The sequence below is a fragment of the Dromiciops gliroides genome, chromosome 5 (genome assembly GCF_019393635.1).
Source record: "Dromiciops gliroides isolate mDroGli1 chromosome 5, mDroGli1.pri, whole genome shotgun sequence".
Lineage (NCBI taxonomy): Eukaryota > Metazoa > Chordata > Mammalia > Microbiotheria > Microbiotheriidae > Dromiciops > Dromiciops gliroides.
Window position 1 is genome coordinate 292,861,521 of NC_057865.1, and position 21,645 is coordinate 292,883,165.

Here is a 21,645-nt window from a genome sequence, read left to right on the forward strand (position 1 = left end):
CAAACAAATAAATAAATAAATGCCCCAGCTCTGCCTTGGCATTAAAGGTCCTGGTAGAGAGATTAGCCTTTCCTGAGGAATCTTCCTTCCTTAGGGAAAATGCTGAGGTATGAAGAATGGAGGCCATGGTCAGGTGGCCTCTCATCAGTGAAGCAGGATGCTAAGTCAGCTGGTGAGAGCTGGAAGAGAGAAGCAAAGGACTGGAATTGTCACGGTGGGGGAGGAGACCTAGCAAGCTGTGCATGCAGGGTCTCTGGGAGTTGGGGGCCTGAGTTCAGGTTTCTGCTATGACCTCAGTCTCTCCACCTGAAAAATGAGATGATTTCCAAGGTCCCAGAACGGATGATTCTGTGGTTCTCTAGGACTCTGCAGACAACGCTTGGCAACGGAACCTCCTCACTGGGTCCTGGCCTGGCTCTCTAGGGCATCTGTTAACTGTTGACTGTTAGACATCTGTCTTTAGTGCTCTGTTACTAAGGCTTATAGATGGAAATACGCTGCCAATCATGGGCACAGGGCTTAGAGGGAGACTGGAAGGACACTCCTGGGTGTCCCCTTTCTGTCTGATGGATGAAGGAATTGTGGGCATGGCAACACCAGGATCCTCTACCCTTCTTCCTCCAACCCATTTGGGAAGAGAGGCCTGGAGAAAGGTCCAGAGATTAGGGCGTAACCCACCCCAGATCAGCCAGCCAGTGAGGGGCAGAGATGGGCCGCTGGACTCTCCAATCGGCACCAGTGAATTTCCCTACACTTGTAATTGAACTGCCCTCTGCTCCCAGGCCCCTTTGCTTCAGGGTCTCCTGCCCCCTCCTCTGCACCAACACCTTTTCCCAGGCAGACTCAGGCTTCCCCCATCCGTCACCCTCCCCCCTCTCCATTTTACTCAGGGGAGTTCTATCAATCTACCCCTTCCCTTCCCTTCTGGGCATTCTCTATGGGGCAAAAGACAGTATGGCACCAGTGAAGATGGATCCATGACACCACCCAGTGGCCATTACAGTCACTGCACCCTGACCTTCATCTGGAAAGCCAGATGCAGTAGGGTCTAAATATATATAAATACAAATATCTATATGTATGTATGTATATACATATTTTTGTAGTTTTTTTAAAAATTATTTATTTTTATTTTTCTCAGTTACGTGGGTTTTTTTGGGGGGGGGCAGGGCAATGAGGGTTAAGTGACTTGCCCAGGGTCACACAGCTAGTGTCAAGTGTTTGAGATCGGATTTGAACTCAAGTCCTCCTGAATCCAGGGCTGGTGCTTTATCCACTGCGCCACCTACTTGCCCCTCAGTTACATGTAAAGATATTTTCTGAGTGCAAAATTTTTCTCTCACCCTCCCTTCCCTCCTCCCTTCTGAAGCCAGTAAACAATTTGATATAGGTTATACATTACAATCATGTTAAACATATTTCCACATTAATCAGAACAAAAGAAAAAAACACAAGAATAATAGCAAAAAAACAACAAAAGTTAAAATAGTATGCTTCGGTCTGCATTCAGACTCCATGGTTCTTTTTCTGAATGTGGAGAGCATTTTCTTCTATAAGTCTTTGGGCATTGTCTTAGATCACTGCATTACTGAGAAGGACCAACTCTATCACAGTTGATCATCACAGAATGTTGTTGACACCATGTACAATGTTTTCTTGGTTCTGCTCATTTCACTCAGCATCAGTTCATGTAAGTCTTTCCAGGTTTTTCTGAAATCTTCCTGCTCATCATTTCTTACAGCACAATAGTATTTCATTACATTCATATACCACAACTTGTTCAGCCATTTCCCAATTAATGGGCATCCCCTCAATTTCTAATTCTTTGCTACCACAAAGAGCTGCTATAAATATTTTTATACATGTGGGTCCTTTCCTCTTTTTCATAATTTCTTTGGGATACAGACCTAGTAGTGGTATTGCTGAGTCAAAGGGTATGCACAGTTTTAAAGCCTTTTGGGCATAGTTCCAAAGTTGTTCTCCAGAATGGCTGAATCAGCTCCACCAACAATGCATTGGTGTTCCAATTTTCCCACATCTTCTCCAAAATTTATCATTGTCCCTTTTTGTCATATTAGGCAATTGGATAGGTTTGAGGTGGTACCTTAGAGTAGTTTTAATGTGCATTTCTCTAATCAGTAGTGATTGAGAATATTTTTTCATATGACTGTAGTTTTAATTTCATCATCTGAAAACTGCTTGTTCATATCCTTTGATCATTTCTCAATTGGGGAATGACTTATATTCTTACATATTTGATTCAGTTCCCTATATATTTTGGTAATGAGACCTTTATCCGAAACACTGTAAAAACTGTTTCCCAGCTTCTTGCTTTCTTTCTAATCTTGTTTGCATTGGTTTTGTTTGTGCAAAAACTTTTAATTTAATGTAGTCAAAATGATCCATTCTGCATTTCATAATGTACTCTATCTCATCTTTGGTCATAAATTCCTTCCCTCTCCACAGTTCTGACACAGTATTCCTTCCTTTTCTAAATTTACCTATGGTATCACCCTTTATGTCTAGATCTTATACTCATTTTGACTTTACTTTGGTGTATGGTGTAAGATGTTGATCTATGTTTCTGCCATACTATTTTCCAGTTTTCCCAGTTTTTGTCTAATAGTGAGTTTTTATCCTGAAGGCTAGAGTCTTTGGGTTTATCAAACAGGAGATTGCTATGTTCATTTACTGCTGAGTTTTGTGTGCCTAACCTATTCCACTGATCCTCCTATTTCTTAGCCAGTACCAAATAGTTTTGATGACTGTTGCTTTATAATATAGTTGGGTTTTTTTTTAAAGTGAGGCAATTGGGGTTAAGTGACTTGCCCAGGGTCACACAGCTAGTAAGTGTTGAGTGTCTGAGACTGGATTTGAACTCAGGTACTCATGACTCCAGGACTGGTGCTCTATCCACTGCGCCACCTAGCTGCCCCCGCTCTATAATATAGTTTCAAATCTGGTACAGCTAGGCCACCTTCCTTTGCACCCTGACCTTGATCTGGAAAGTCAGATGTGATAGGATCTAATTTTTTCCTTCATTCTATTTTTTTTGGGGGGGGGTGTTTGGGGGCAATGAAGATTAAGTGACTTGCCCAAAGTCACCCAGCTAGTAAGTGTCAAGTGTCTGAGGTCACATTTGAACTTAGGTCCTCCTGAATTCAGGGCCAGTGCTTTATTCACTGTGCTACCTAGGGTCCAATTAAAAAAAAAAAATTGATACCCTTGGGTTTTTTTTTAATATCCCCAGCATTTTCCCCAGTATCCCAGAGAGCCATCCCATATAACGAAGGACTTATTTGCCTCTGTGGTGTGGTTCTTTCCAGTTACATGGCTGGGGTCCTCGTGTCTACTGTTCTGGTTCTGACTTCATTGGGACCGTGTTGCAACTTCCAAACTTCTTGGCTGTGGTGGGGTCATTCTTTACAGCGCAGTGCCCCTCCAATCCTAAACCATACATCACTGGGCTGTTCCCTGTTCTTTGCTACCAGAAATGTTTTGCTGCTGCAGGGACTTACTTCCTATCCTGGTCAGAGGCTACTGACATCGTAGACCCTTCATTTACCTAAGTCCAAGCTATTTCCAAAATGGCAGCTCTAACAACAACGCAGATTCAAGTGCCCACCTTCCCACGGCCCCTCTAACACTCAGTTTCATCTTTTGTCTGCTTTGTGTTTCTCATCATTAGAGCTTTGGAGCATTCTTTCATGCAGTTGTTAAAGATCAAATGAGATATTTGTAAAGGACTGATTAGCACAATGCCTGGCACATAGTGGGTGCTCTATAAATACCTATTTCTTTTCCTGCCCCATCCCCCAGTGAAAGGATGATGACAAAGCAATTTAATCAGAGACCCCTTCTCGTTCAGCTAAGAAAACTGAGGCGAGGGAGGGGTGTGCAATCTACTAGAGGAACTCAAGTGGAGCGGGGGCCCTGGGTGCCTACGATGGGAACTGTTGGACGATTGTGGCCCCGTCCCCCTCCCCCCTGACAGAAGCATGAGGCAAATAGGACACATGTAGTGAGTGGGTAGCGGACCCAAGTTTATTGCATTATAGAAACAGATCAGCTAGCAAACACCTCCATCCCAGATATGGTTACTCACTTGGCTTACTTAAGGGGGAAGGGGACATGGCAGACAGAGTACAGGCTTGATTTCAGGAAGGGGGAGGCATGTCCGCTCTGCTGTGCAGTGCCACACCCGGCCCGATGGCAAGCCCCCCTCCTGAGACCTACAGGGCCACACGGGGCTGCAGGCACATCAGAGTGCACAGTCCTGAGTCTGGGGTCAACTGAGACGTCTGTCTGGGGGGAGGGGAGGCCATGCAGTGCTGACCCAGTGCCTGAGCTTCTAGAATCCAATGGTCACGCAGTCATCTATGAAGGTGCATGAAAATGAGCTGCCACTCAGACAGAGGATGGGACACGGATGTGTGGCCCTGGACAATGTGGGGATCTATTTTGTGCAACAATGCTTAACTGTTAAAGGGGCTTTTTTCCCTTTTTCAGTGGGGGTAGGAAAGGGTGAGAGGAAAGAACATAGATGCTAGACTGGAAAAATCCCATTAAAAAGATTTTCAACCCCATTCCCCAGCCCAAACGTGGGGTTCTCCTTCACAAGGTAGCTGCCCCACCAACTCCCAAGCCCGGCATTTGCTTTTCTAGCCATTCCTGAGAGCCCCCAGCTCTCTTCCTGTTGGGGGCTGAAAGGGTTCAGTGCTTGCAAGCACTGGGAAGGGGGTGCTGCATTCCTGCCTCTGGACGGAACAAAAGAGGTGGCAAGGAGTCATGGGCCCAGTGGGGAGGCCAGAATCCCATGACTGCTGAGGAGCAACTCCTAGGGCGCTCTCAGCTGCCCCTCCGTGAGGGCCGCAGGGCCACGGCCTACAATGTCCTGCTGTTCTCTTTAGGATCATTTATGGCCTGGGGTCGATGAGAAGGCCCTTTCCCCTACCTTGCTCACCAGTACCAGACCCCCAGGCAAGAGCGGGGCCTCCAAAAGAACTGGGCCGACATCATACCTGGCTGTCCCTGAGGTGTAACACCTGAGAGAGGCTAGACTCTTTTTAAGACTTGCTACGAGAATACCAATTGTTGGGGCTGGTGGGGGCCACAAATCGGAGATGAAGAGACATTGTTAGACCCCCGCCGACAGGCTGAGGCAGCAGGGAGTGTTCTAGGCAGAGGTCCCGGGCCCCAGGCTACCTGGCCCGGCTACAGCGTGGCTGGAGGGGAGTGGGGCTTCTCACCCACTTGCATTTACAGCCTGTGAGAGCTCAGAAAGAGCAATCAGAGCCTCTCCAGAGAAGAGGAGGCTTCAGGCCCATTCCTGCAAGTCAGGGAGAAGGGGGCTCCACTCCCCCCACACCCCCCACCTCTCCTGCAGCCAAGCTCATCAGAATGCTTCGGGGACAGACAGTAGAAAAATTCCTTGCAGACACACAGAACTATGCTTACTCGCCACCTAGATTCTGCCTCATTTCTCCCCTTTGGATCCCTGGAGTAATACTGGGGCTGTTTGGGGAGCACGCTTTCTCCTCTGCTGCCCAGACATGCCTGTGTGTGTGTGGGGTTATCGAGGCTGTAACAGAGCAGCAAGAGGCTCTGCACAAAGCAGGCAGGCGGCCTAACATGGTGCGGCGAGGCGAGGCAATGCCCACCTCCTTCCTCCCTTCCTGAGTTTGCTGTCCAGTTAGCCCTGACTCCTGCTCCTCGGGCCCAGAGACGATGAAGTCGTCGGGGCAGCCTGGCCTGGCCAGCCACTCAGCTGCATCCCCATGGCTGGGAGTACCCAGGCAAGGGGCTCTAGTTGGACAAGGCCTCCCTGGGCCTTGAAGCCCGGCCTGCCCTCGAGGGGCCCCACCTTCTTCAGGTTTAGCAGCCTCCCCTCCTGCGGAGTAGGGGACGCTCAGCAAACAGCGTCAAAAGTGAACTCACAGACAAGACAGCCTTAATAAATTAGTATAATACTGTTAGAAGGGATGGCGTTGGTTCTGGTTTTAGCAGCATTGTCCTACATGCGGCCTGATGATCTCCTTCCCTGGGAAATTTAAAAAGCCGTCCCCTGGTTGTTAGCTCTGATGTAAAATTATAAAATAGAAATCTGGTAGGGTTTGTTTTTTTAAAAAGGAAAAGCCCTGGTGAGTCGGCGGCGGCGGTGGCGAGGCGCTCCCCTCCCAGGCCCGTTAGCTCTGGCCGTTGGGTCTGCCAAAGGTGTTTCCACCAGGGGGCTGGATCTGGATGGAGTCCAGCAGGGGCCGCAGAGCCTGTCCGAAGGGCCTGCGGGAGAAGATAAGAGAAGGAAGACTTTGGTCACAGGGCTCTCTCATGGGGCAGAGGCAGGGACGACCCCCTAGCCTGCTTTTGCAGCTTTACGGGCCAGCCCCCAGGCCTCAGTGACCCTGGCCTTGCTCCTGGAAATCCCTCTGCTTCCAGGCTCAGGAGGGGCACAGGCCTGCCCCTCTCCCTCCTGTCTCCTATCCCTTCCAAGGAACTTCCTGGATCTGTCTGCATCAGGCCATGCAGGGACTGACTCTGCCAGAAATCCACGTTCTACCCAGTGCTCATGCACCGTGAGTGCCACTCTCCCCCAGGGCCTGCTCTGCTCCCTCAGAGAATCTAGTTCAAGGAGCCCGGGAATCTGGAGGCTGTCAGAATCTCCAAGGACAAGGGCTGCTTCTGAAAACTATGCTCAGGTGCCCTGAGGGCGAGGGCATCTTCTGAGGTGTGAGCTAGGCAGGGTCAGACCCACGCACACACATGCACAGATAACTCAGCCTAGCACTGACTTCCTGAAGTCTGCCCCACGGGGCCTCTCCTGGCACCAAAAGACAGGGGTGAGCCTGCGGAAGGAAGAAGTACCTGCACCCACTCCACCGGGGCTGATCATGAGCAGGGCCAGCAGCTAGGGGCTCTGCCTGACCTGCCCCCAACTCGCCCGAAGGAAATCCAACAGACAAATGGAGGAGGGCCCTCAAGTTGAGTTGGCACTAAAGAATTTTGGGGCTTGATCAGCAGGAGAGCCTGCTGTTGGGAAGGCCTGGGAGGTCTGCAACATTCAGAGGCTGGTAGCCCATGGGCGCTGGGCCTCCTGCTATCCAGACTAAGTCCTCCTCTGATCCGTTTCTTTTATACTTAGATCCCAGCACCAGTCCTGGCTGGGCCACGACACCCCCGGGGGAATGCTTTGGCCACAGAGCGATCACAGTCTTCCTGGAAATGACCATCTTCTCTGAGCTGCTCAAGGGCCTGTGGTCAGCCCTTCTGTCCTCCTCTAACCTACAGAAAAACCACAATCCCTGGGCTGGAGTGACCAGGGGATGTCCCGGAGGCATCCACTCTGGGGTGCTGGGTAAAGAACACTGGGTTGGGCTAGGAGACCTAGACTTGAATTCTCAAGGCCTGCACTGTTTATTACCTGTGACCCATCAGCTCTCATTGCCCTTAAGTATCCTCATCAGACCAATGGGGAAAGTCCTAGCCCTTCCCACCTCACCAGGGGCTTGTGAGCCCTTGAGAGAGGGGAGTTGTGGCTGGTCAGTCAATGTGGAAGCATTAGGGTAAAGCACCAGAAGTGACCCCACCCCTCTGCTGATGGCCAGAGAGAAGTGACAAGAGGATGCTCAGAGGGAGGTCAGAGACTCGTGGACAAGAATTCTGCTCGCCAAGACATCCTAAATCAGTTCTTTCTCCTCTTGTGAGTCTCCTGAGGTCCTTCAAAACATAGCACACCCCCCACCCTCCACCCAAAAAGAAACCTGCAGACTCCTGGCCCGCCTCAGGCAGGGAGTGGCCAAGGCAGCTCCCTCCCAGGCTGGCAGATGCTCCAATCGTTTTGTGACTGGGCACCCCTTCCTCCACGCCAGAGCTCTGCACCCTGGCCTTTGGAGAACGGCCCAGATCACGTGAGCAGAGGGGGCAGTACTCACGTGGAGAGGACTTCAGACGGGAGGTCTGTGATGTAGGAGGGAATCTTCTTTCCGGTCAGGAACTGGGCCACTTCGTTGCTGAATGTGTTACAGTTGTGCTCAAAGAGATTGTAGGCCTCACCTCTGTCCATGGAAAGGGGGAGACAGGAGCCATGAGCACCCCCCCAAAAATAGAACTCACCAATAGCTGGCTTCTGCCAACCTCCTCAGACCCTGGAAAGGGCTCCCCCAGCCAAGGGTCTCACTATGGACCTCGGTCCCCCCCTAAAATGGGGAAGGCATCTGCAGGACCTCTATTTCACAAGCAGAGAGGGGGCTTCTTGTGAACCCTAAAAAGCCAATATCTGTTATAGTAAGGGAGCCAGCCTGGTGCAAGGGAAAGAGCCTTGGATCAGGAGGCAGAAGGCCTGGGGTCCAGCCTGTCTCCAACCCTCACCATCTGTGTGATTTTGGGCAGGCCACTTCCCCTCTTCTGTAAAACAGGCAGGTTGGCCCAGATCAGCATTTTTGAAACCACGAGTCACAGAACCCCAGGGCTCCAAGAAATGGGAACTGGGATGTTGTGAGAACAATTCAGTGTGGACACCATACTTTTTTTTTTTTTTAAAGTGAGGCAATTGGGGTTAAGTGACTTGCCCAGGGTCACACAGCTAGTAAGTGTTAAGTGTCTGAGGCCGGATTTGAACTCAGGTACTCCTGAATCCAGGGCCAGTGCTCTATCCACTGCGCCATCTAGCTGCCCTGTGGACACCATACTCTTTTCTATAATCCCCTCCCTGGGCGCCCCCCGCCCCAGTGGAGTGGTCTGAAAAGGGGCTTTGAGGGGGTCTTACACTTCCCAGGGCTACCCTGGAATGATGGGCACTGAAGCCCCAAACTGTTCTGTGACTGAGAGTCTGAAGCCACAGATTGAGGAGGTGGCTCAGCCAGGCTGGGCCCTTGAGTCCCTGTTCCCTCGACACCCCCCACCCCCTCACTCCACCTGACCAGACCCATGCCCAGGGCTCACCGGAATAGGGACTCCCCCAGGGAGGACAGGTATTCCAGGAAGATTTCTTCGGTAACTTCAGTACTTCCTACTTCTACTACTGAGTCAGGGGGCCCAAGTAGTGTCCCTCCCTGCAAGGGCAAGCCAACGGCATTAGGCCAATCATGATCCCCTGAGAATTTCCCCAGAACCTCTCCAAAGGGAGGACCACAAGATTCTCCATCGAGGTCTCTGAGTCAAAGCAGCTCCTTTCACAGATGGGAAGTGATGGGAGGCAGAAAGAGCAGAGTTGCGCCTGGAGCCCAGGGAAGTCCTCTGACAGGAGCGAACTCAATCAACAGCCCAATGTTAACTCTCAAATCCTCTCAGATAGACAGGTGGTGGCTGGGGACGCTGATGGGGGCTCTGAGCGCCGTTCCAGAGCCTGCTCCCAGCCTCGTCCCTCTTTTTGTGCTAGCCGGGGGGCTTTTCTTTCCTTCCATTTTTCTTTTTTTTACTGCAAACTTAAACACGAACATTTCTGTCTATGAAAGCAAGTGTGCCTGCTGCATAGGGCTTAAGTGTTAAATACACAACCTGACAGGAACAAAGCTTCTGCTTGGGCCCGATTATTTTTATCCCCCCTACCCCCACCCCCACCCCCAGAAGCTCTCCCTTGGAACAAATCAGCAAAGCAAACTAACGTGTTGGCCATGGGTGGAAATGCCCGTTCCCTTCTGTGCCTCCAGGTCAGCAATCACTGCCAAGGGTGGGGTGGGTGGGATTTGAAAGCCAGGACTGACCATGGCCCTGGCTAGAGTTCTGAAGTGCCCCAAAGTACCGTCGCTTATGTTATTGTGGGTACTGCTTCGGCTTATTTAACCTGGCATCAATCACACGGGCAACCATCCGTTAACCCATTCTCAAAACTCCAATAATTTTTACCACACCTTAATCCACCTGTCATCTTCTTACCCAGCATAATGACATCCCATTTTGTTCATATACTCAAATTTCTTCAGCCACCCCGCCCCAAGGAGGGACCACAAAAAATCCTGCTATAAATGTTCTGGTGCCCCTGTCTTTGATGCCCCCCTTCCCCAGCAGGACTTTTGGGGTACGGTGGTTCCCAATTGCTTTCCAAGATGATGGGCCCTTTTAATGCCCCCTCCACATGCACTGGGGCACCCCCTCCCTCCTGAAGCCCCTCTAACAGCCGGTACCTTCGACAAACAATTGGGTATGAACAGAATAGAGGGTTATGCTGCTGACTGTCAGTCACAGTGTATGCCTAATAGCAGATGCTTGCTGCTGACTTAATTATGATTATTGCCAGCCTGCATTTCTATTAGGGAACCCTTCTTGTTTACCTATTTGTATCCATTCCCTACACATATTTTCCTTGGACTTTCACATCTTAGATACTAAACCTTTAGCAGAATAATTTGCTTCAAAGATTTTTTCCTTGTTTCACTTCTAACTGCATGGCTTATGCCTGTGCAAAAAGCTTTTTAATTTTATGTGATCCAAGCCATCCAGCTGATCTTTTGGGATCATCGCTATTCCGTATTTAGTTAAGAATTGTTCTCCAGGACATAGTTATGAAAATTTTCTTCTTGGCTTTTCCTGTAATCTCTCTACTAACTGTAGATCATGAGTCTACGTGGAGCTTATGGAAGTAGATGCTGTGATGGTCTAACCCTGATCTCCACTAGACTGCTTTCTAATCCAGGCTGCTTCTGCATGTGCGTTGTGAGGTAGGTAGGGGTCTGTAGGCATGTGGTCCCTGACTCTCTGGTTCAGAACCAGAGGGCCCAGGGTACCAGAAGGTGTTTTACTGAACAATCCACTTCTCTATAGCCAGACTCATGAAAAAAATACGCTATTTCTTCCTCTGGAAATTCATGAGGGAAAACCTTGGTAGGACGGCAAATGTTTTTATGGACAATGAAGCCGTCGTCATCGTCATCATTTTTTATTCCAAAGGCTGGGCTAACAGTTGGTTTGGAAGAGCTGACTGCCCCGTAGCAGTATGTGGTCAAATCTCAGGCACGAGTCTCCCTCAGTTTACTCCAGAGTGCCAAGGGAAGAAAGAATCAAGAGTGTCCGGACGGGGGCAGCTAGATGGCACAGTGGATAAAGCACTGGCTCTGGATTCAGGAGGACCTGAGTTCAAATCCGGTCTCAGACACTTGACACTTACTAGCTGTGTGACCCTGGGCAAGTCACTTAACCCCCACTGCCCTCCAAAAAAAAAAATTTCATAAATTTTCACTTGGGACAGCTAGGTGGCACAGTGGATAGAGCACCGGCCCTGGAGTCAGGAGGACCTGAGTTCAAATCTGGCCTCAGACACTTAACACTTATTAGCTGTGTGACCCTGGGCAAGTCGCTTAACCCCAACTGCCTCACTTAAAAAAAAGAGTGTCCGGGCAACAAGACTTAACCTAATGGATCCAGTCTTACTGATGAGGGTGCCCTACCCCTACCCCCTCCAACAGGCCCGACAGCAGCTCAGATATGCCTCTTAGCTCTGGATGATTCTTGTCTACGTCTCTCTAGAAATCCTCCCGAGAAGATCTCCCCAGTATCTGCCCTGCCCTCCCAACTTTAGCAGACTGGCAAGAATAACCCCGAGACATGGTCAGTTTGGTATGGGATAGTTTGTAAGGAAGTCTCACAGCATTTGTATGGCGTTCAGGAGGTATCTGATGAGTAACCCAATCCATTCTCCCATAGGGATCACACTGGAATCAGGGTCCCAGAAAGGAAGCACTTACAGGGGGACAACTGGAGATGCCTCCACTGCCGAAGAAGAATTCATCCTTGTGAACGACTATGGAAGTGTGCCTGCCATGGAGAGGAAAGAAAGAGTGAGTGGGAAGCCGAAATTCAAAAAGCAACTGGGAGAAACCTGTGGATTTTATGAGGGCACCTGTGCCTGGAGAGAAATAAAGACTGTCAGGATTCACAAAGGTGGCACCTGTGGTTCACCTCACTGGCAGGGGATAAATCCTCGAGTCACTTCTAGACCCTTTCCCGAAACGTAAGCCTGCAAAGCGCACAGCAATCTCAACAGTTAACAAAAGCAACCCAACAACCCAAGCCTACCTCTGGCCCAGTGTGGCTGGGTGGGGAGAGTGGCATTGAGAGGCCCTTCAATGATATGCTTGGGCCTGACGAGGATGTTTCAAGAACATGGCTCTGCATGGTATGGTGGCTTCCTAAAGGACTCTCCAACTTCCTCCACAGCTACATCGCGTCAGTTTTTTTTTTTTAACGGGGCAATTGGGGTTAAGTGACTTGCCCAGGGTCACACAGCTAGTAAGTGTCAAGTGTCTGAGGCTGGATTTGAACTCAGGTCCTCCTGAATCCAAAGCCAGTGCTTTATCCACTGTGCCACCTAGCTGCCCCCATCATGTCAGTTTTGAAAAAGGAGCGCCAAACGAGACTGAATGTGAATCTATTCCATGGAAGAGTGCCCGTCTGCTGGGATCCAGTTATCGACAGAATAAGGATGGCCATTCTGGTATTGAACCCGAGTTTAAGTGGCCTCACTTGTTCATCTCCCTGGGTGCCTGGCTTCAGGGCATTTGGCAGAGAGGGATGCTGCAAGAGCGGGAGGTACAAAAGACAGACAGGAGGTCTGAAGGCTGAGCGGTGGTAGGCTTGGCTATGATTGGGCTGGTGGTGACCGTACAGACGAGAGAACTGAGACCCAGGGAAGTCACGAAGCTAGCAACGGCCAGAAGCAGGACCAGAGTTCAGGGCTCCTGAGTCCAGCCAAGGTCTTCCCATGACACCATGCTGCTTTTCAGAATGGAGTCAACCCTTACATCTTCAAAGTTTAAAATAAATGGAAAGTGGGTCTAGGTGTCAAGTTAGAAGCTAAAAGTTGTTTGGGGACTGCAGCAGATTGCATGGCCTGGTGGCACTTGCATGTTCCATGAACCATCAACCCAGTCAAGACTGAAAAGTTTGACAACTTACCAGATGCCTTCCAGCTGTTTCCCTGTGAAAAGAAGAGGACATAAAATTTAACTCCTTGAGACTGGGCCACGGGAATTTACTAACAATCACCTACAGAAAACAATCCAACGATCGCAAAAAGAGTAAGGACTAAAGTCACAAACTTGTCATCACGGTAACAAAGAAAAGTGTTTTGCTGCCCCGCCTGCCCCAGAATCTTTCGTCTAGACAAAGCTCAGCTGACTTTAACTTGGCTTTACCAAATCTATGTATGGGTTGGATGATTTTGCCATGAGTTACTACATTCAAGTCTTCCCATTCCTTTACATTAACATTTAATACTTTTTCAGACACTCTCCAGCTTTTAGACTTGGGTTTGGTCCTTTTTCTGCAATTACAAATATGACCTCTATAAGTATTCTTATACATATAGGTCCTTTCATGATTTAAAAAAAAATTTTTTTTTAAGGGAGGCAATTGGGGTTAAGTGACTTGCCCAGGGTCACACAGCTAGTATCATGTGTCTGAGGCTGGATTTGAACTCAGGTCCTCCTGAATCCAGGGCTGGTGCTTTATCCACTGTGCTACCTAGCTGCCCCTTATCACTGGGTAACTCTTTTTTGTTTTTTGCCGGGCAATGAGGGTTAAATGACTTGCCCAGGGTCACACAGCTAGTAAGTGTTAAATGTCTGAGGCCGGATTTGAACTCAGGTACTCCTGACTCCAGGGCCGGTGCTCTATCCACTGCGCCACTTAGCTGCCCCTCCACTGGGTAACTCTTAATGGATATTGTCAATATGGCTCTTCCTTTTAGAGTCCCAACAACATGGCAGAGGACTTACTCCCCTCCTCCCCACCCCATAAGCCCCACAGTCATTAAGTCATTAAATCCTGCCGTGTGGTTGCCATTTGCTAAGAGCTTCTGCTAGAGCCCAGATTTTTTAAAAAAGCCAATTCCAGGATAGCCTGGTTAGTAAATATATTCGAGGTCTCTAAAAAGGTTTAAAGTTCTTGGCCCATGATGTGAATGTGGAATTTTAGTTCAAATGGTTTGGGGGAAGGGGGCAGTGATCATGGGCCATTACAGAGAGCTAGATAGAATTCTGAATAAATGCACTGACACATACACAGCCCAACTTTAAGGTGGGTTGTTCTGCCCTGTGCCCTGGCTCATCTCTGCATAATCTCCAATCACACCTAATGCACCCACCTCCCCTTACAGGAAATGGGGAAATCTGCCTCCTTCCAGACAAGGGCCAAGGGGCTTTCAGAAAATGGCAGAGAACCCAACAAACCTCTCATTCACAGGAACGAATACTTACCTTCCAAGGTGAAATGTGAAACCTAAGATGAAAACCCTTCTTCCTTTTGAAAAGTTTTTACTGATCTGATTTTCTTCTTTAGAAAGAAAACAAATTAAAAAATCACTCTCCCTCAGTGACTTAACCTGCTGACATCTAATTATTGTACTTTATGGTCCCTTTGAGAAAAGGTCTGAGGCCCTCCCGAATGCCCAAAGTAATAGAGAAAAACAGGACAAATGCTGAATTGAGGACTTAGTAGAAAGGGGAAAAGAAACAAATTTAAACCATTTAGCTAATGGGGTTCTATGCTCCACGAGCTGTTAAAAGCAGATGTAGGGGCTATGTTTAATGGGAGGGTCTGCTCTGTGGAGAGAGCCCTGAGCTGACTGATGAAAACCCAGAGAGGAGACTGGAATGGTGTCTGCCTGCTGCATTCTACGGAGAAGTGTGGCACACACGGACGGAGAGAGTGATGCAAGGTCATTTTAGGAAGGAGTGGGCAAAGGCACCTGGGAGGTCTGATGCAGCACAGAAGGCAGGAGCTGAGTCTGGGAAGAGAGAATTCTGATAGGTGGGGATGGGACACCTCCCAGGTACGGAGCACAGCTTATGGGAAGCACCCAGGTGGGAGAGATGGTCCACCCACTGCTGGGAACAGCAGCACTAAAGACAGTCCAGTCTGGCTGGAACGTCAAGTGGGTGACAGGGAGGAATGTGCAATAAGAAGACTGGAAAGGCAGACAGGAGGCAGGCTTCATGTGACAAGGTGAAGAATGGTCTGAATTTTGTCCTTGAAGCAAGAGGTTTTATAACAGGGAAATGATATATCATCAGTCACACCTGCCCTTTAGGAAGATAAATGTAGAAGCTGGGAAGGGAGATGAAGAAGGGAGAGATGGGAAGCAGGAGACCAATCAGGGGAAGGCAAGGCAGGCAGTAGATCTTGACTGCAGGAGAGGGGATGATATGAACTTCACAGTAACTGAGGGGGAGTGAAGAATGACTCTCACGTTAGGAATGTGGGGGGGCGGGATGCTGGCACCCTCAACAGGAAAAGGGGAGTTTTGACACAGGAGAGCAGAAAGGCAGCTGGGATGCAGAAAAGAAGAATTTATCCTTCCTTTTTCCAGAGGGGACTTTAGGGAGATGAGCTCCAGACTCTCCCAGGCCCAAGGGACCATATCTCTCTGGCCTCTTTGTCTTAGAAGAAAAGAAGTAGCTTCCTGGCTGGAAGCCCTTGGATGACCCAGGAGGCTAGCGGAGCTGACTGGATCAGGCAGCGAGTGGTCACTCACTCCTTCCTAGACTCAAGGCCTATCTTTCTCTCCAAGGCCACTCACTGAAGTCATCACTGCTTCCTTTCCTCTGACCCCTGCCATGTCTGCTTTCCGAGGACCAGCCATGGTACCCTACCCTCATGTGGAGAGGCATGGCTGTCAAAGATGGCAGCAGTGAAGAAATGGGCAAGGACCACTGAGCGGCACCTCAGACAGCCGTGAGATGCAGAAGAGCGGAGAACACGTTTATGAAAAAGCTTATTGAGAGATCCGTCTGAGCCAGGCTATGCTGAGGATGGTGAAGGAAGCAGGAGGAGGACAATCCACAGATGAAAATGAGAAAAGGTGTGGAAAAGCTTCTCTGAGTGATGTCATGAGGGCAGAGCCTCTCCATTTGGACTCGGCCCCCCACAGAAAGGTAGAAACGAAGGCATATTAGAAAACTACGATGGAGGCAGCAGCTGAACCAGGACGACAGAGCTCCATGAGGGTCATGCTACAGGTGATGACGATATAGTGAAAGGCACTCAATTCTCAGGGCATCTCAAAGAGCAAGTCTGTAAAAACAGTGGCCAAAGGGTTCCAGTTGTAGAATCAAGTGGACAGAGTGCCGGGCCCTTATTAGTGGTGTGACCTTGGGCAAGGCATTTAACTACTTTCTGTCTCAGTTTTCTCATCTGTGAAATGGACAATAATTGCCTCTACCTCCGAGGGTTGTCATGAAGTTCAAATGAGACATGGGAGGGCACAGGAAGAGTGGATGGGCCCAGCAATCTGCACCACGGAAAGAGGAGTACCCAGCATTCTTAAGTCCTTGATGCCAAATTCTGCAGGGAAATAGGGACAACATGAAGACTAGGGAGATAAGGAAAACCCTTAGGAAGCTCAGGGAAGAAAACAAACCCTACAGAACCAAGTAGCTCTCAATACCCAGCAGCAGCTGCCAGGTTGGCCTGGCTGGTGTCTATCAGCCACTGGTTTTATTCCTTTCTCTTCCCTAAGACGTGGTGACAGGTGCTTTGTCCTGCTTTGTCTAAAATAAAGCTTCCTATCACTCAGGGTGGGGGAAGGGCTACACTCACATCCATTTCTGTAACTTGGAAAAGTCTGTGGTATTTAGTCTAAGGGACCGAAGCCTGGTGTGAATGAGGCCTTCAAAGGAAGTTGAGGTCAGTCGAGGCCAGTGAGGTTCTGCCCCAGCTCTCCTATAGGCCTGTCCTTGTTGCTCAATCCTGCCAGATGTCTGTCTTGTTAATGTAGGCCAGGAGTTACAAGGGTGTCTAAGAGAGAATCTGGGAACGGATCGGGACTCAAAACACAACCTGCTCTAGTGGTCAGGAGTTTCTTTAATCTATGTGTCAAGAGGACACATCATCAATCCTTAGTGCAATTTAGGGGGAAAACAACATTGCTGGGACCAAAATGACAAAAATCTTTACAGATGTGTACTGGTCAATACTACCACTTGTTTCCCATCTTTTCCCAGTCAACATTTATGAGAAGTGGTAAAAGAACAGGAACAGGAGCCTAAGAACTGACCGGTGTGACCCAGGATGGAGGGTTCTGTGGAAGTGAGGCCCTGACTGCCCCACTGAGTCAGCCACTTACAGTCTAGCCTCTCCATCTTCCCCAATGCACTTAATGTTTGCTTCATGGAACTGAGCCTGGAGAATCAGCATCATCAAAAACCTTTCACTATCCTGTCCTGGGCAATGCCTGCAGGGGGTGAGGGTGTGACTTCACTGGGTCCTTGTTCCTTAGCCTGAGCCAAGGGGCCAAAGGTGGCTGGGAAATGGGGAGGAGACGAAAGGAGCCAATTCCCCAGAAGAAGCAATGATGCCGATCAGCTCCAAGCAGAGAAAGTGCGGCACAAAAGCAAAATGGCATCTTTGGGCACATCTGAACTCCTATCTCCTAGACTCACTGACCATGACCAAGTCACTCTGCTTCCCTGCACATCGGTGTCCTCACCTGTAATGCCTCTAAAGGTCCCTTCCAGCTTAGAAGGGGATTTCCCCCAAAAGGTAAAAACTTTAAGCCACTAAAAAAACTCTAAAAGACAAAGATTTTTCCACCAAAGGAACGAATTTTTTGTAATAAGTAATCCATTGGTGAGTTCCTTCTCATAGTGCTTGAGGGGATAATATGTTAAATCAGGACTGTTACAGTGTCTGCCAATAATTTTTTATTAAGTTATGCCTTGCAGCAAAGCGACCCAGAAATGGGGGTATATTCATGTTATTTCTATGATACAGACGGAGAAATTGCATTATATGTATAACTTGTATCAGGTTGCTAACTGTTGGGGTGGGGAAAGAGGGAGGAACAGAATTTGGAACTCTAAAATTAAAAAAAAAACTTAAAAAATTGTTTTTACATGTAATTGGGATAAAATTAAAAAGGAAAAGGAAATTGCCTTAGTCAGACAAAAAATGAAAACAGCCCAGATAATGACTCCAACACAGAACCTGATAGATGAAAAAAATTTTGAACAGGTTTAACTGGATCATGCACTGCAAGGCCACTTGGGCCCACGGTCTTTCTCTTACTGGCACTTACTGCACAATTTGGCATTTTCTTAAAAGCCGTCTTATAACTCTGACGACTCATGTTTATAAATGACAAAGATTTACAAATTCTGTGAAGGAAGAGCTCTCTCTTTGGCACCATAAAACAAAAATCTATTTAGTGCATATGAGGAGCTCAATTAATATTTCTTAGATTGAATTGAGACATAAACCCCACAGCCTAAGTAAGTCCCCATGTCCTTGGATCACAGAATAATTTTGAGACAAGCTTGCCAAAAAAATAGGCAAGTGAACCCTGTATTACATCAGGCAAGAATCTTAAATCGAGCAGCTAGCAAAGGCCTGAGAAGGGCAACGTTTCTCTTGTCATGAGAAAGCCATGCTCCCTTTAAAGCCCCTTAACAGAGAGAGGTAACCAGAATTCAGAGAGCAGGAAAAGAAGGACTTTGATGACCTGGCTACACCTACTAGGAGTGGATGCAATAAGGGCAAGATTTAGGAGCATTTCCACAGTCAGTGATGGACTAAATCTATTAACCCCATTGTCTTGAGCCTGTAGCATGCTGGGAAGGAGCAGGCAATAAGATGTGACCTCATTTATTGCAATTCTGATCTTATACTGTACCGATGATAGAGGGATCCAGGGAAGAACAAAAATCCCCGGAGGCATGGGGGAAGGAAGGAGGACTGCTTCCCGAGGACAAACTAAAAATATCAGGACTCCTCAAAATGGCAAACAGAAAGCTAGGAGGAAGGTGATAGAAACCTACAAAATGATGAATGGCAAAGGTAACTGTTAATATGAATCCTGAAAGACTTGGACAAGAGGATATTTTCAGCTTGTACAATCGAGGCATTTATTTCCATCTCTGAAAAACAATGGCTAACTTCAGAAGCACTTTCCCCTCGGCTCAAAGGCATACGGAGGCTTTACAGCAGAAAAAGCTGTCTCCGGAGCCGGAGGACAAGGTTCAAATTCTGTCTCCGATGACCAACTGTTGAGTTTCCCTGGGCCTCAATTTCCTCCTCTGTAAAACAGAGGTGTCCCTTCCAGCCAAGACTCATCCCGTGTTCTTGAAAGAAGAGCCAGAATTTGGTCATCAAAGAGACTGGACAAGGGCTCCCATTTATAAAGATAGCCCTTTAAGGCTGACAAGTCTTTCCTCACAATAACCCTAGGAAGCAGGTAATAATGGCATTGGGTTTGGCCATTTTACAGATGAGAACACTGAGGCTAAGAGCTCTACCCAGCTAATGAGTGGCAGAGCAAGGATTCAAATCCATGTCTCTTGCCTGCCAACAGAGCTGGAATCCTATAAGCCATTGAGGAGGCAAGCAGGCCAAATAAAAGGAGGTGGGCACTGCTCAAGCCCAGGAAACTCATGCGCTGATAGGCATCTGAAAATGACAAAACCATTCACGGCCCCCATGAGAAAGTGTCCTTAATGTTTCATTTGCAAACTTTGGTTGTAAATGAAACATGGATCTGATGTGGCTTTACAGCTTGGGAGAAAATTCAAGTCAATGTGTCTGGCCTTCAATCCCAAAGGTTACCACCTCCCCTTGGGCCTAAAGGAGAAGGGCAGAAACACCCTTAGAGCCACCTGTCACTTAAAGAGGTCCAGAAGGGATGAAGAAGTCAGAGCAGATGGTCAGTAGGGTCTCTTTGTGGGGCGAGGTGGGGATCTCTCCAATAGGAGAAGCACAAAATTCTTCCAACTTCCTCTTTCACACATCTAGGAAGCCTATCAATTTGCCTTCTCATTGTGAATGGGCAAACCACATGGCTCCAATCCATGTTCGGTGTTTATCTTTTGTAACTGGACTTTGATCATCCGTGACTAGGGACTAGGCACCTCCCTCAGTCATGGTTTCATTTTTGTTTTAAATTTGTAACTTCTCACACTTCCTGTATTCTTCCTCTAGCAATCAGTCAAAATCAAGTTCAACTTAAGTTAAAGCTGTAAAGGTATTAAGAACATGCCTATGGAGGGCAGCTAGGTGTCGCAGTGGATAGAGCACCGGCCCTGTAGTCAGGAGGACCTGAGTTCAAATCTGGCCTCAGACACTTAACGCTTACTAGCTGTGTGACCCTGGGCAAGTCACTTAACCCCAATTGCCTCACTTAAAAAAAACAAAAACAAAAACAAAACACCCAAAAGAACATGCCTATGGGGACAGCTTTTTCAAGTCCTGACCCTTGGCCAGCTGGCTTAAGGAAAAAGCAAAGTTTAATTCACCAATCAGCCTCACAGCTGTAAGGGACCAAGTACAAGGTGTTGGGGAGTGACCCAGGAAGGCAGGGTATACAAGCAAACCCAACTCTGAGAGGCCCTGCCTGAATGTGGAATTTTGTTAAGTATGGCTTGAAATAAATGGAATTAGCAATCCTTTTGTTCCGCAGAAATCTGAAGAACGTCTATCATCACATCCCATTAGGTCTTGGTCTGTATTGAATTTAGGTGTTCCTTCTTGGAAATTAGGTAATTTACAAGTGTATTTCCCAATCCTCTTTCGAGCTAACCTAATTTCTCCCCAACACAGGCAATCAACCTTCTCCCCCAAATCAGGAAGGTGTACGTCGGTGATCACAGATCACTTTCCTCTCTTCAAAGACCTTCGGGGCTTTCTTTAAGAAGCCCAAAGGGATCCCTCTCTTCCAACTGCTCGGAACACCCTTCTGGGTTCTTCTTCCCTGGACTTGACTGACCACGGGCTCTCATCGCGCCCCCTGGCCCCACACCAGGCTTCTCCCTGTCCGGGACCCCCTCCAGCCCCCAGCACAGGGTCTCTTGTTCACAGCTCATCACCAAGCCCACCGGCTCAAAGCATATTGGAGTGTAACGTGCAGTTTTAAAACGAAGCTGGGTGAGTCTGGAGGGCGAAGCGGGGCGCCCCTGGCCCCAGGGCCCAGAGAAGCTGCCGCGGGCCGGGGGAGTAAGACCCTCCTAGTCTTACTTCTGAAGGAGGGGCCCTCCTGCCACGGACCTGTCATTCACAGAACCGAGGGAGGGCCGAACCCCAAGCCCGCCTCTTGCTTCTCTCATCACCCAAGCTGGTCCGGGACCCGCCAGAGCGGAACCACAGGCTTCCCCCCACCCCGACCCCCATCCCCACCGCACCCCACCCCCGTCTGATGAGGCCCGAAGAGGGGCAGCGACGAGCCCAAGGTCCCAAAGCAGGGAGCCCCCGGGCGGGGGCCCGTCCCGCCTCGGCCTCCCCCTGGCCGGTCGGGCCGGTCCGTCACCTCCGGGCCCAGGCTCCGGCGCTGACGCTCCCCTGGGGCAGGGCCGCGGGGTCGCCGGGGGCTTCCAGGCAGCCAGCAGGCGCCTAGTAAATGCGGGCCGGCGGTCCCCGGAGCGCTCACCCAGCATGATGGGGCTCAGGCGCCGGGCCAGGCCCTTGGACAGGTCGTACACGTACAGCTTCACCGGGTACAGGTTCGTCGGCTCCATCGACGCCGGCGGCGGCCCCGAGGGCAGCGGCGGCGAGTGCGGCGGCGGCGGCGTCGTCTTTTCCGGTTCCGTGCCGCACTGACCGGGGCGGTGGGCAGAGGCCCGGCGGCGTCGGGGGCTGGGAGACTCGGGCCGGCGCTGAGCTGCGCGGGCTGCTCAGCCGCACGGGGCCGCACGCGCCCCGGCAACGCCGACTGTGAGGTGACAGAGGGCCGAG

The 21,645-nt window shown here is 49.3% G+C and overlaps 1 protein-coding gene across 1 annotated transcript; it reads right to left on the reverse strand.

Moving 5' to 3' along the window:
* Positions 1 to 4,019: 4,019 nt before the first annotated feature.
* Positions 4,020 to 21,574, reverse strand: DESI1 (desumoylating isopeptidase 1). The gene is made up of 6 exons (XM_043966263.1): positions 21,341 to 21,574; positions 12,886 to 12,907; positions 11,676 to 11,745; positions 8,938 to 9,047; positions 7,929 to 8,051; positions 4,020 to 6,279 (listed from the first exon to the last, which is right to left on the reverse strand). The coding sequence occupies exons 1-6, from the start codon at positions 21,426 to 21,428 to the stop codon at positions 6,186 to 6,188; spliced, it is 507 nt and encodes a 168-aa protein (XP_043822198.1). The 5' UTR covers positions 21,429 to 21,574; the 3' UTR covers positions 4,020 to 6,185.
* Between the last annotated feature and the right edge of the window lie 71 nt (positions 21,575 to 21,645).